This window comes from Heloderma suspectum, chromosome 4, assembly GCF_057233095.1.
Source record: "Heloderma suspectum isolate Gila_16-S chromosome 4, 16-S_ref, whole genome shotgun sequence".
Taxonomy (NCBI): domain Eukaryota; kingdom Metazoa; phylum Chordata; class Lepidosauria; order Squamata; family Helodermatidae; genus Heloderma; species Heloderma suspectum.
This window is the reverse complement of record NC_139461.1, coordinates 188,933,349-188,946,455: the sequence shown is the minus strand read 5'-3', so window position 1 is coordinate 188,946,455 and position 13,107 is coordinate 188,933,349. Positions and strand designations below refer to the sequence as shown.

Below are 13,107 nucleotides of genomic sequence, written 5' to 3'. Positions count from 1 at the left end.
GGGTAAGCCTCCCAGAATTCCTTGGGAGGAAGAGGAGGATAAAAATGTAATAAATATACATTTTAAGGCATTTTCAGATGGTGTTTGTCTTGACTTCTGGGTATGCTTTCATTTTCTGGCTCTAACAGATAGTCCATATGTCAGCATTTTCCAAGCTTCTGGTAGCCAAGGCACTGTTATTGCTTTTTCTGATTTAATTGAAAGCACACTTGACTCTTAAACTCCAAACACTTTTGAGTATGAAAAACTAAGAGTTACAAGCACTCAAATGAGCCCACTTCTGCCCACGGAGGCTTGTATTTTGTATTCAGAATTTTGTATTGAATATTTTGTATTCAGAATTCATGCTAAAAACAGATTTTTGACGTGTAAAATCCTTCACTGCCTGAGCCTCATATTATCAAGTAATTTCACTTGAGTCAGAGAGGACAAACTGAACACTCACCAAACAAGGAGGGGCAGTCACCACGATGCCCTTGGCAAGTACTTTTCTGGATTGCTAGTTAAGAAGGATGTTTGTTTTGAATTAAGTCTCTTCAGCAGAGTTACAGAAGAAATAAAATATTCTATTTATCACAACACAAAAGGTATCAAAACCACACTGGATTCAAGAGGTTCCTTCACCACAATTTACATAATCATTTAAATGGGATTATTTTATTCTGGGAAATTTATTTCAACCTCTCAAGCAGACCCCATTGGGCACATGCTCCCACAGATTCCCTTCTGCCCCACTGATTCCCTTCTGCAAATGGTAGGTCCCTCCGATTCCGTTGTGTAAGTGGGACCTACCACTTACACAATGGCGATTTAGAGGATGTCCCCAAACAAGTGAAAACGGTTGTTTCTGGACTGGGACAGGTCAGTGGCGCTCCCTTATGCGAGCTCCACTGACCTGCCCAATTCCAGAAATGAGTGTTTCAGGTTACCCCTGGAAGTGCTAAAACACCATTGCGCAAGTGGCAGGGCTGTTTGCACAACAGAACTGGCAGGGCAGAAGGGAATTGGCAGAGTGGAAGCACCTCACTGAATACTGTCCCTCATGTCTTTACATATTAAGAGGATGGTTTTGGAGGTAAACACCTCCTGGCACAATGAAGTATCCACCTAGAATAAGTGATCATGTAAATGGCAATAGGATTAGTACCAATGCCATAGAGGTACAAGGATCTGGCAAGAGTGCAAGATACAGATTTCATGAAACTCCTGAAATCCCTTGTATAAGCAGTCAAAGCATGATATCTGTTTCTCTGGATCCTGATTGTATAAACAAATCCTAAAGGAGCACATACACAGGCAAAGTGTTAAGATATAGGTACAAAGATCAAAGCAAAAGCATAGCATCTAATTATTCTGTTATTTCAAACCACTGCATTTTGCTTCTCAAAATGAAAGCATACGGCACTTTATTTACTGTAAACTGCTAACTCATCAGCAATTCATTCAATATTCTCATTCTATTCAGCCATGTTTAAGTCTCTAAAACCAAAATCAATCACACAGGGCAAGCTTCAGACCAAATAAGCACTAATAAAAAAATGTTACGTTATTTATGAAACACAAGAATTGCATAGCTGGACTAGACTAAAGGCTCATCCCTGAATGATCATTCTGATTTGGGAATACTTCAGATTCAGTAATTTGCATGACCAATATGAAGCTCTGGTGACTTGCACTTCCTGTTCTCATACTTCTTAACTCCCCATTTCAGACAGTACCAAAGCAGCATGCAAAAAGGAAGCAAGAATTGCTTGTTGTTTAGCATGGAAGCCATCACAGCTAACACCACTACAAAGCAATAATCAAATAGATCCCCACAAGCAAATTCAGAAACAGAGCAGGAAAGTGTAATTTGTTCATCACCTCTTTGTTCCCATCAGCTAATAGCAAGAGATAGAAGCCCTATTCCAGCATTTCCCCTCATGCGACGGAGAATGCATGAGGGGGAATGCTGGAATAGGGCTTCTATTTACATAGAATGTGCTCCTTGGCCCCACCTCCTCTGTCACATTCCTGACCGCTGGCTCTGCTGTCCTCTATGGGTTGGAGGTTAACATCTGCAGCGCTGGGAAGATCAGACTTCTAAATCACATGAGGAGCCTACATGGGTACAGCAGCCTCCCATCAACAGAAGTTTAGTCCCAACATATGGACATTTGAAGGACTGGGCCATCAGGAAGACAATAGATGGAGGCGGGGCCAACAAGCACATCCTTGCTCTCCTTCCTCACACAAAGGGGAATGCGTAAGGGGGAATGCCCAACATGGATATAATTAATATCTGTGAACATGACAGCTACTTCTTACTGCAGTTGCTTTTAAACTATTCTATTGCTGGCCTTCACTGTTGTTTGTTCCCTTTATACACTGCGGTTTTTATTGTGTTGTGTTTTGTAAGATGCTTTGAACTATATGAGGAAAGGTGTGGGTATTATTATTATTATTATTATTATTATTATTATTATTATTTCCCCACTGGGAGAAAAAGTAAACCATCATTTTATTTCAAAACTTGGGTAGCCAAAGATGTTAATTTGGCAGGGTTGGTCAAAGCAGGAATGGATCCCTGCAGACAGCAGTGTCCCCTACACCTTGTGGAAAAATACCCACACTGAAATGAGCAACCTTGCGGGTACATTACTTCCCAAGTACGAGCCAAGACCCAGCTATGTATCCAGCCAACCTTTTCACCCCAAACCTACCATGAGGCTTCTCTGGCTGAGGACACTGAGCTGACTGCTGCCCCTTAACTGATCCATGAAGGGAGAGCCCAGAAAGGGAAAAACAACCACCACCACCCTAAGGTAATCACCCATCATGTGGATGTAATGTCAAGATTTTTTTTAATTGCATATTACATTGTATATTAGATAAACAACCATTCAGAATTTATGCTGAACTCTGAAGTATCTGTGTTCTTAATGCATTTAAACTATAGCCTAAGCTGCATCAGAGATGGGAAAATAAGGAGGGGATCACAAAAGGGGCACGAGAACATGGAGGGCAAAAAATGGTTCAGTGGACAGCATGTTACAGAACACAATAATTATCATCTAATTGTAGGAAGGATTGCCTGGACATACATGACTAAGTGTTTACATATATCTTCATTGGTATAACCAAATGCAAAAACTTTGTTAAGGACAAAGTCAATGTGAGAGCTTATTTTCCAATACTGAAAACTATGGAAAGTTCGTAGTAAGACAATTCCAAGAAAAACAAATGGCATAAAGAAAGATTATATAACATTCCTAACATGTTTCAAGGGTGACTCTTTTTCAAGGGATATAAGCTATGTAAATAAACCAAGGTAGTTGGAATCTGTTTATCTCTAATACATACTCAGGCATGCTGCTTGATGACCTCAACGTGTGTTGCAATAAAGGACACAATCTTTGTATACAGCTGCCCTTAGGTAGTTTTTCTGTTTAATTTTTGGCAACGTAACAGCCGTTTGATCCCACTTCTTCCCCAGTTGAGAAACAGACACAAACAGTGGTTAATGTGTATTAAAGGCCAACCAGTTCATTGAAGCCAACTTGAGTATGAGCATTTGTCATGTATTATAGCGGTAAGAAATACAGACCCATCTAGCATTGCACTGCTATTATATTTTTCTCTACAGATCCAGCAAATCAGCCTTCAGTAAGAAAAATTTAGAAGTTCAGTAAGATGAAGTTAGATACGTTTTTGTGGGTTTCTTTCTTGGGGTCAGGGAGAAAAACCAGAACTTATACTTACCAATAAACTTCTAAATTTCCTGTTTTCTGCAATGTGAAAAAAGCATTCTCTTGTGAAAATCCTGATGTGCTTCACTTCATTATTGTACCTATGGGCAATGAATAACTTATGAATATATATGTGTTTTTAATCAGCAAAGATCAATAATTACTTGAGGGTATGCTCTGCCATTACAGAAATAAATTCTTAAGACAAAATGTATATCCATGCCAATATACCACTGACACCTAATTAACAAAACACATTTATTAGGGTCTGGCTGAAGAAACAGTCTCAATTCAGATTTTAGAAATGGCCTTCCAACATGATCTTATTATGGGATCCCATAATACTGATTACATTCAAGTTGACAAAACAGACCAGCAGCTTTTAAAAATAATTAATATTCTTTAGACACTTTAAGCTTGTTCCCACTCATATTGAATTCAATGGCAAGATTCTGTTTGACTCCAGTTAGTCAAATCAATTCTAAACAATTTTCTACTTAAAATGCAAATGGAGCCACTAAATCACCTGATGCTAACTAGCCTAAAGTCATTTGTGCCCAAAGTCATAGATCTATTAGTGCACCCTCCCCACTGAAAAAATTACTAACAGAAAAGGGAGGAGGAGGCCTGAACTCCAAAGGAAGGGAGTGTGATTGGTTTTATGAAATAAGTAAAAGGATGCAGAGGCTACTGCTGCACATGGGCATCCCTGGATTGGAGACCCCCTCCCAACACAGAAGCTGGGTGGCTGGATGCAAGAGCTTTCCTGCCTGTGCAGCAGCTCCTTACACACAGCAGGGGTGATTCATGAGAAAAAAATCTTTTTCTGCATATCGACTACCACTGCTGGGTTAGGAACATGTTCTTCACAAAAGGTTATGAGTTGTACAAACAGGCCAAAACTACTTTTCAAACCATCAAGATTTTCATAAATATTTCATTTCATTTTAACAGAGGGAATAAATTGTACGCAACTGTAAGTGAAACTGACAGTCAGAATGTTTCAGATTGGTTATGTACATTCACATATCAACTGCAACAATAATGGAAAGAAGAAATGCATTTGCAGAAAAAAAATAATTTCACTTACTTAATGCTAATGGCATATTCTCCTGACTCTTTAGTCCTGTACCGCACTAAGTAAGTGCTATTTACCCGGTTGATAAGTTCAGTCTCTGCTTGCAACCTTTCCATTGTTCCTGCGTACCTGCAACAAGGTGTTTTTCATATTAACCATTCTTGCCTTCCAAACAGACATGAGCCAAAGAGGCTTTGCAGTGGTACTTTCAAGTGAACAGTAGCCCATGCCTTTGCCCACAAGCTGTTTTTGTAGGTTTGACAAACAGTTTGCAATGCAACCTGATGGTGAGAGAGAGCAGCCGCTGTTCAGAAAAGAAAAGTAATCTTGTTGCATGTATGCTGTTCCCTTGCACATCCATAGGTCATGACCTAGTACTGAAATCCACCATACCTGTCATCCTGAATAAGTCATTGCACTGGCAAGGATCATGTGCAGTGGAATAAGACTGCATTCTCAGTACCAAATCTAGCACCAGGAACCACATTTGCTATATTGCACTGCATCTGACAGACTGCTGGAAGCAGGATTCCAGCCAATGGGCGGCATGCCCAGAACTATGAGATCCACATGGAAGCATACCTCTGCGCACTGGATTGGGATGAAGGCACTTTATGATCAGAATAGGACTTCTACATATGTACAATATACTGCATTCAGTATAACCAACTTCTCACTCATTTTCAAATGGTGTGCCAAGGCTTACTAGAGTGACCTGAGAGAACCACTGGTGTGCCATGAGAAATAATGGCTCTAGTGAAGTTCTGGGTGAGCGCCTCCTTCCTCTCAGTCTCCTGAGAGGACCAGGAATTCTGCTTTATCCCTGCATTTAATCAAAGTTATACAAAGTTGGGAAAACACCACATTATCCTCTTGAATGCATGGCATGATACTGATTCATCATCACCACCACCACCATCATCATATATAAATCAATGATAAATCAAAGTGGGGCTTAGGAACATAGGAAACTGTCTTATATCAAGTAGGACCTCAGGTCCATCTAGCTTGGTACTGGGCTATGTTGACTGGCAGGGTTTCAGACAAGAGTCTTTCCCAGGAGAAGCCAGGGACTGAACTTGAGACCATTTTCACACAAAGTATGAGCCATACTGCTGAGCTACAGTCCTTCCGCATGAGAAGCTAGGCAGTTCAGGACAGTGTACAGAACCATCTATTCCTCCTTTTCCTCTCTCATCTACAAACTAAGACCAAGGGAAACTATAAAGAGGGATCCACTGTGTACTACACAAAGCAGGGCAGTGGCTGGGGTTCATGGATTTGGGTGTGGGAGAAACAGTGGTCTTATGGGAGGGGAGACCAGCACGCAAGTGTTAGTGGCATGCGGTTCTTCGGCCCTTTAGCCATCCTTTCTTCATTGTATCACTTCATAGGGGCACAATGTCCGTGTACACATAAACTTGCAAACAGACTGTCAAAATCCAAACACAAGGTACACCTATGAAAAATGCTGTTAGGCAGTGTATGTATTCAATTATTTTTGCCTACATTGCAACAAAATACCTTCTGCAGAAGATCAGAAAGGTTAAACCACAACAAATTAGATTGCTATTAATACCAGTTTTTCTCTCAGGCTATTTATTTAATCTCCCAGTACCAACATGCACAACATACACTGTTTATAGCTACTCACCATGATTGGGAAGAGTAGTCTACTGGCTTAGGAACCTAAGATTTAAGGGGAAAAATTACAATTAAATGCATAATATTCTGATCCACTAAATAAATAGTATTGGTCTACTGTTTTGAAATGAACACACAAGATATACATAAAATGTCATCAGTCCACCTATTCCTTTAAATGAACAACTAAAACAGATATATCACATTATTGTAGCATTGGTGCACAATATTTAAATTTGTTGAACTATTTAAAAAATTTATGAGAGGTGGCATTGAACAACAACTACACTTGCTCAGCCAAATTTATTTTAAATATATATTGTGGATGACTGTATAATGTAGATTTAGTAATAGATCTGCCAACTCACCTCAGCTCATAAAATGCTCATCTACTAACAACAACCAAACCAGAACTAGATGATACAATAGATTCAGGGCTGCCTATGAAAACAGCAGAAATTCATCTTGCTCCCCTTTTCTTCCCAGAAATACTGACTGATGTAGCCATGTGTTTGGAAACGGGTAAGATTTGTGGAAACCAGTGTAGGCCGAGGCATTAAAATTCTGGTTATGTCTGCATTTTAATTCATCAGCATCTAGCTTTGTATATCTTATGCTAACAGACTCGCACTGAAGTAAACCGTCCCATATAATTTTACATAAAACTAGCTGAATTGGTGTTTCATTTGAATCACTTCTAACGCTTGACCAACAACGAACCTTTAAATTTCTGTTCCAGAGATTATATGATACTGAAAGACAGTATCCTTGCATGGTGATTATGCAACTTCCTTGCATCCACAAGTGACAGGTAATGAAGTCAAGTGGGGCAGAGAGACCCAAGAATGCATTTTGTATCATTCCAGGGGAGACAGGATGAGAAGACTGGGGATGGCATTTTCAGCAGCACTCATGAATCAGCTGTTAACACCTAGTTCCTGCCTAAACGTGCAACAGGTACACCTGAAGCTCAGCAACTGCTTTTTGCAAATTAAAATCCCTACCATCATATGAGCTAAACTAAAAAAAAATTAAAGCACAATCTAGCCAAGTTAAACTCATTTAAATTCCATCTGTTTCAACTGAAGAATTATGCATGTGCTTAATAATCTGCTTTTCAAGAAGTATTTAAGGTTTAAAAGAACTAAACATTTCTTGAATGTTGCCCACAGTTCTAATCTAAAGGCTCTGCCAACCGCATTCAAGTGGTTGAAAAAGCAGGAGCTATTAAATGAAAACTGCCTCCAGTAGGGCACACGCTATTTCACTTCAGATTTCCTATTAAATCCCACCAAGCCCAGGCACTGACCAGACCCATAATTTCTGTGCTTCAAGCATCATGTGCCTTTAGGCCATAGCCCCAGCCCTGCACAATCTCCATTAATATGTTGGAACATACCCATTAATGATTAATATGTTAATTGGAGCAAAGGAGCATGTTATGTCAAAAAAACTAAGTCCTTGTTTGGAGAAGTTTGCCTGATTTTGTGATATAGAACGAGGCTATACTTGCATCTAAAATTGAGAAGCAGCACTATACTCCAAGGCATCTGAATATTTAAGGGGAGTTCCTCTCATCTATTACAGCACATTACTTTGGTTAGACGTACAGCAAATGTCTTCAAGCCCAAATGTATTAAAAATACCCCCCAAAGAATCGCCTGTGGCAAGGAAATGTAAAAGGTCCCATGTTAGACAACATGGTGTTGTACTAATCTCTACATTCAAAATGTATCAACAGTATTCATTTTGAAGAGAGCCAGATTAGCACAGAGTGTCCAATTTCCAATTTAGCATGTTCCCTTTCCACTTCCCATGTTATAAAATAAGCAGGTACACTCATTTTTTCCTATCATATATACACTGCACATTCACAAGGCAGTGAGCTGAGGCCAGTTGTGGCTGCTTCTTTCTGTCTCACAGGTACAGGGTGTACCATGGTATAGCTATAACATGTGAAATTATCTTCAACCCAGGAACAATGCCAGTATCACAGGACTGTTAGGAGAATGAATGATTCAGAATTCATATGGTAATTAACAAAAAAAAGCTGAATGGAAGAAGTGAATGTAAGCTATTATTCATACAATATGGAAAATGCTTTCCTGCCACGTTTTCCATATTGCAGATAGCAAAATACTTATCAGTATTATCTGAAAATACACCATTCTATAGATATTCTATACCTCAGCCATTTCTCATTCAATATTTATTCTTCATGCTTTTTGATGTATGTATTTTATGCTGTTTCTGGGCACTTTTATATGGACTGGTTGTAAAGGCTTATTGAATAATAATAGTAAAAGTTATGTTCCCTTGAAGATTTGATAGATGCTTCAGTGTCTCCAGCTGTTATCGTTTGTCATAACAGAATGTTTGTACTTTGTCCTTCCAGATGAACAGCGGTGAAGCATCAATTATCGTTCTAGGATTGTTCCTCTAATACGCTGAGAATGGATGTTTATTCATGCTGCAAATTCATGCAAGTTTCACAATAACAGAGTATATTTTATGGAAAACCATACGACTGGCTGATAATTATCATTCTCCTTTGTAGCCTTTCCAGGTTTTTGACACATACACTCACACCCACCACTTCTACATAGAACCATCAAACACACATGTGCAATGGTCACACATGATAATCTTCTTGTGGCTTTTGTAGATTTTCCTATGGAATTGCATATTATGTAAGTAAACTGGAAGTACACTTTAGGGGAAGCACAAAAACTGGGATGGGAAGAAGAATTGTCTACAAATGGACTATGCATAAATTTAAGCTGGAAATCAGAAGATTTTGAACCATATACTAAATGCACGATCACATTTAATAAATGTGGATTTATATATATATATATATATATATATATAGCGCCACAGGGATCCCATTCAGAATAGCAGCCAGCAGACACAAGGAGGGGGATTAACTATTTCACCGGCACCACAGTCACAGTAAAAATCAACCCACAAGGAGCTGCTATTTGCCCCAGGAAGGAAGCTGCTATCCTGAATGAGCCTCACAGGCTTCATGCATTTAACACAGGCCTGCCCCCATATTTTGGAGGGTGTTCAATGCAGACTGGGCCCCCACCAGCAATGGTGCTTCTGCAGCTGCCAGCCTTATCCTCCCCCTTACTTGTGGGTGGGCTTACCTGGTCTCAGCAATGCTTCCATAGGCCAACCCATTACATCACCATGACCAGGTAAGCCTCACAAGGGGGTGGGATTAGCTGCCACTTTCCCCCCACATGCATGTGTGGGCTTACCCAATAACAGCAGCAATGTAACAGGCTGGAAACCCAACAGTTGCTCAGTTCCTGGCCCATTACAGCATAGCTACTGGATAAGCCTACAAGCAAGCAAGCTGTATTGGCCCAGGAGCGTAGCCAAGTCATTTATAGTGTTAGAGGGGCGTAGAGATCCATAATGCTTGCTTAAGTGCATTATTGTTGCAATTCCCTTACTAGTAAGCCTCTGAGCATGTGAAGATGACTCAAAGGGCCAATGGTGCGGCCCAGCACATTCCATACTAATAAGTGAGAGTGTTATCAAGCACTGTGCCTGAGAAGTGAAGTTTATTTAACTTAAAGCTACAGGTGGCTGGGCTGAGAACCAAGTGCTGTTAAGTCTATGCTGGGAATGGACGCTAGGGGGTGCTTGCTAGTGTTGTGCTGCCTTATTGCTGACATGTATGGTATAAAACCCATTTGACCCAATGGCTAGTGGTTCAGAGAAGCTGTCTGATCCAACCATTGGGTACGCCTGCGTGCTGTAAGTTACTCAATAAAGTATCCTTGTAAGTAAATCATTGAATCTGATTTATCACTGTTTTGGCACTTCTAACCTAGGAGTTCAACGCCCACTGCAGGGACGATACACAAGCACAAGGGGAGGTTGTCAGCTGTAGCAGTGTACAGTGGTGGTGGGGGCAGCCAAAGCATCAGCTCCAACGGGCCTTGCTGGGGCACCCAGTATGTCAGGTGCTGATGCCAGGCCTGGTTCAACATATTGTGCTGACTGGCCATGACAAGTGAAAAACTGACCTGTGCTGCAATGGTTGTAGAAACAAAGAATCTCACTGGATTCAAAGAACTGGTTATATCTATGATTCATATCTTGTGAAGGGTTTGTTTGCCTCCCCACCTATAAACCTAACCCCCACCCCATCCCTTTTTTCTCTGAGAAAAAATTTCCCTTGGAAAGACTTGGTAGATTAATGTTGCTTACCCCTGCGAGCTGACCAATTGTCCTTTAGAGGACTGAAAAGGAATTTCTGCGTTAGGGTCTAGGTATCCTTGTTTTTGGAACCTTTTAACACATCCTTCACAGGATGCAGCTTGGCTCTCTAGTTTGACCCATATGGAGCTATTTGCTTTTAAGCACCTTTCTACAGGGAAGTTGCTGTCTAACTCTAGTGTGCTGAAGTCTACATTCCAAGGGCTGGAGGGAAATGAGGGATGGACAATTTTGTCTTTCAGCAGAGTTGGAGCCATTCCCAATCCAATCCTCTGATTCTACGAACCTGGTATACAATGAGCTATTATTCACACAGAACTTTGTTTACAGACAAAATTGTTAGAGTATAAGCTGCAAGCTGATTTTCTCATTGGCAATTTAAAACATTCTGAAATTATCCACACCTCTGATAGGAAAAAAGGGGAAGAAATCAAGGAAAGTCAAAGCACGCAGACATACAATAAAATAGGCTGGGAGCTTTGGTTTGATAGCTTTCCTGGTTTTTAGATGCATTTCTGAAGCCATTATTAGGGTGTAATCGCTCTCTATAACCCAAGGTGACTGGGGAATATATTAGAACTGGAGTATTCTTGCCTCACTGTTAAGAAAACAGCCGCTTTATTGCACAATGCATTTGTTGGAAGCTTTGAGTGCACTTTATTTGAAAACTAGTTAGACAATTTAACTTATTAAATTCTAACAAGTTAACCCCATCTGTTGTGCAGGTTCCCTTCAGACTTCCAATTTTAAGTCCAACAACCAAGTACATAACAATGTTAGATTTTTAAACAACATTAAGTGTAGCATGCAAACACAAAGAAACACAAACATAATATAAATCCCGCTAGGCAGGATTAATAAAAACCTTGGCATGAACCAGGCAAGCTCACTGCAGACATTTTTATTGAAAACAATTACACTGACAAACAAAATTACACAGTTCTACTTACACATGGACAAGGTTTCACTGCATCACTTGGAAAGAAACCAAGCTCACGGGACTCTAGATTTCTACCCTACAAAGACATAAAAAGATCCCATTAGGAAACAAAAAATCCATGTTGTGGGTACAGCTCTTTGTATATCCAGAACAATCCACACTTTCACATCATAGTTTGTCAAATGTTTGTCAAATGTAGAACAATAAACTGCTCATATGTTCAACACCTACAGAGATTGGAGTGGTCTGACAGATAATAAGAGAACTCGGAAGAGTATGGCTTTCTTAGTGATGGGATATATTCCATAACTAGAATATTTATCATCCTTCTTGGATGTATTTTAGATTAGTTCCCAGAATAGGGATGGATGACTCAGTTTATGTCCAGACCATTTCACTTTCACATGAGTACACTCATGTCCATTCCATCCTGTATCTGCATTAATCTGCAATTTCTAAAACAAATCTGCACAATTTCTAAAATAAATCTGTGTAATTAAATATTAAAATGTACATTTTAAAATGTACTTTCACTCAAATTATGCATTTAAAACACATTTTGATATGTTTTTAAGCCAAGAATTGTGTCAGAACATTCAGGAATGCAAAAGCCAGTGAATAGCTAAATTCTTATCAGGCCCAAGACATTTTGCTGACTGAAGGAAAGACAAGATGGTACCCCTGCCTCTATTCCACATACAGAAGCTGACTGGACTTCCAGTTGAATTTTACTTCAATACTGTTGATGGGACAGCAAGCAGGTTTAGAATTGTGTAAGAAAACAGAGAAAATAAAGAACAAAAACTTGGTGAATTAAATGGAATTTTAAGACATTTTCATTTCTTCAAAACACTGAGTACAGTTGTGATACTGGGCCTTTGAAAAGCGGTCTGACTTTTATCATAGGTGTGTGTGTACATGTTTCTTTTGTACAGAGCGAAGTGGTACATACTTAAATCTGGGAGTAAGTTCCCAGGGATGCCAGGACATATAACATAAATTGTGATACAACACTGACTTTGCAGGTTGTCTTTGCAATTGCACAATACCTTTTAGCAGATATAGATGTATTGCTGAGTACTCCAGAAAAGTACAGTTATTCTTTGTTCTTCTTCTTCTTCTACAGGATCCAAACTTAGTTATACTTGAGTATAACTATAACCTACTGAAATCAATGGGATCTAGGGTGCAACCCTAGACAGCAGCTAGACAGCCACAGGATTTTTCGTTTTCTGGAAACCAAGCTCGGAGCCAGCACTCCAAGGTCGGTTCCCAGAAAACCGACTCCCTGCCCCCTCCCCCGCCGGCTTGTAGAGCAACACAGAGCAGTCGAAAAGGGGAGTTCTTGGGGGCGGGGAGGGGAAGGGATGGCAGAACCACCATTACGACACTTCCTATGTGGCGTCCAGCCTCCCCCCCCCCCACTCCGAAGCACCCTGGCTAGACAGCCAAAAGCCGTCTAGCCGCAAATGCAGGGTGGC

General features: G+C 40.1%; 1 protein-coding gene across 3 annotated transcripts in view; it reads right to left on the bottom strand.

Moving 5' to 3' along the window:
* The window catches only part of VAV3 (vav guanine nucleotide exchange factor 3), a 247,485-nt gene that overhangs the window by 26,636 nt on the left and 207,742 nt on the right, over positions 1 to 13,107 (bottom strand). For all 3 annotated transcript variants that reach the window (XM_084851612.1, XM_084851614.1, XM_084851611.1), the window contains exons 21-24: positions 11,637 to 11,702; positions 6,461 to 6,495; positions 4,819 to 4,935; positions 3,742 to 3,829 (exon numbers count right to left, since the gene is read on the bottom strand). In XM_084851612.1, coding sequence (XP_084707738.1) covers positions 3,742 to 3,829; positions 4,819 to 4,935; positions 6,461 to 6,495; positions 11,637 to 11,702 — 306 coding nt within the window. The remainder of the gene's footprint in view (positions 1 to 3,741; positions 3,830 to 4,818; positions 4,936 to 6,460; positions 6,496 to 11,636; positions 11,703 to 13,107) is intronic.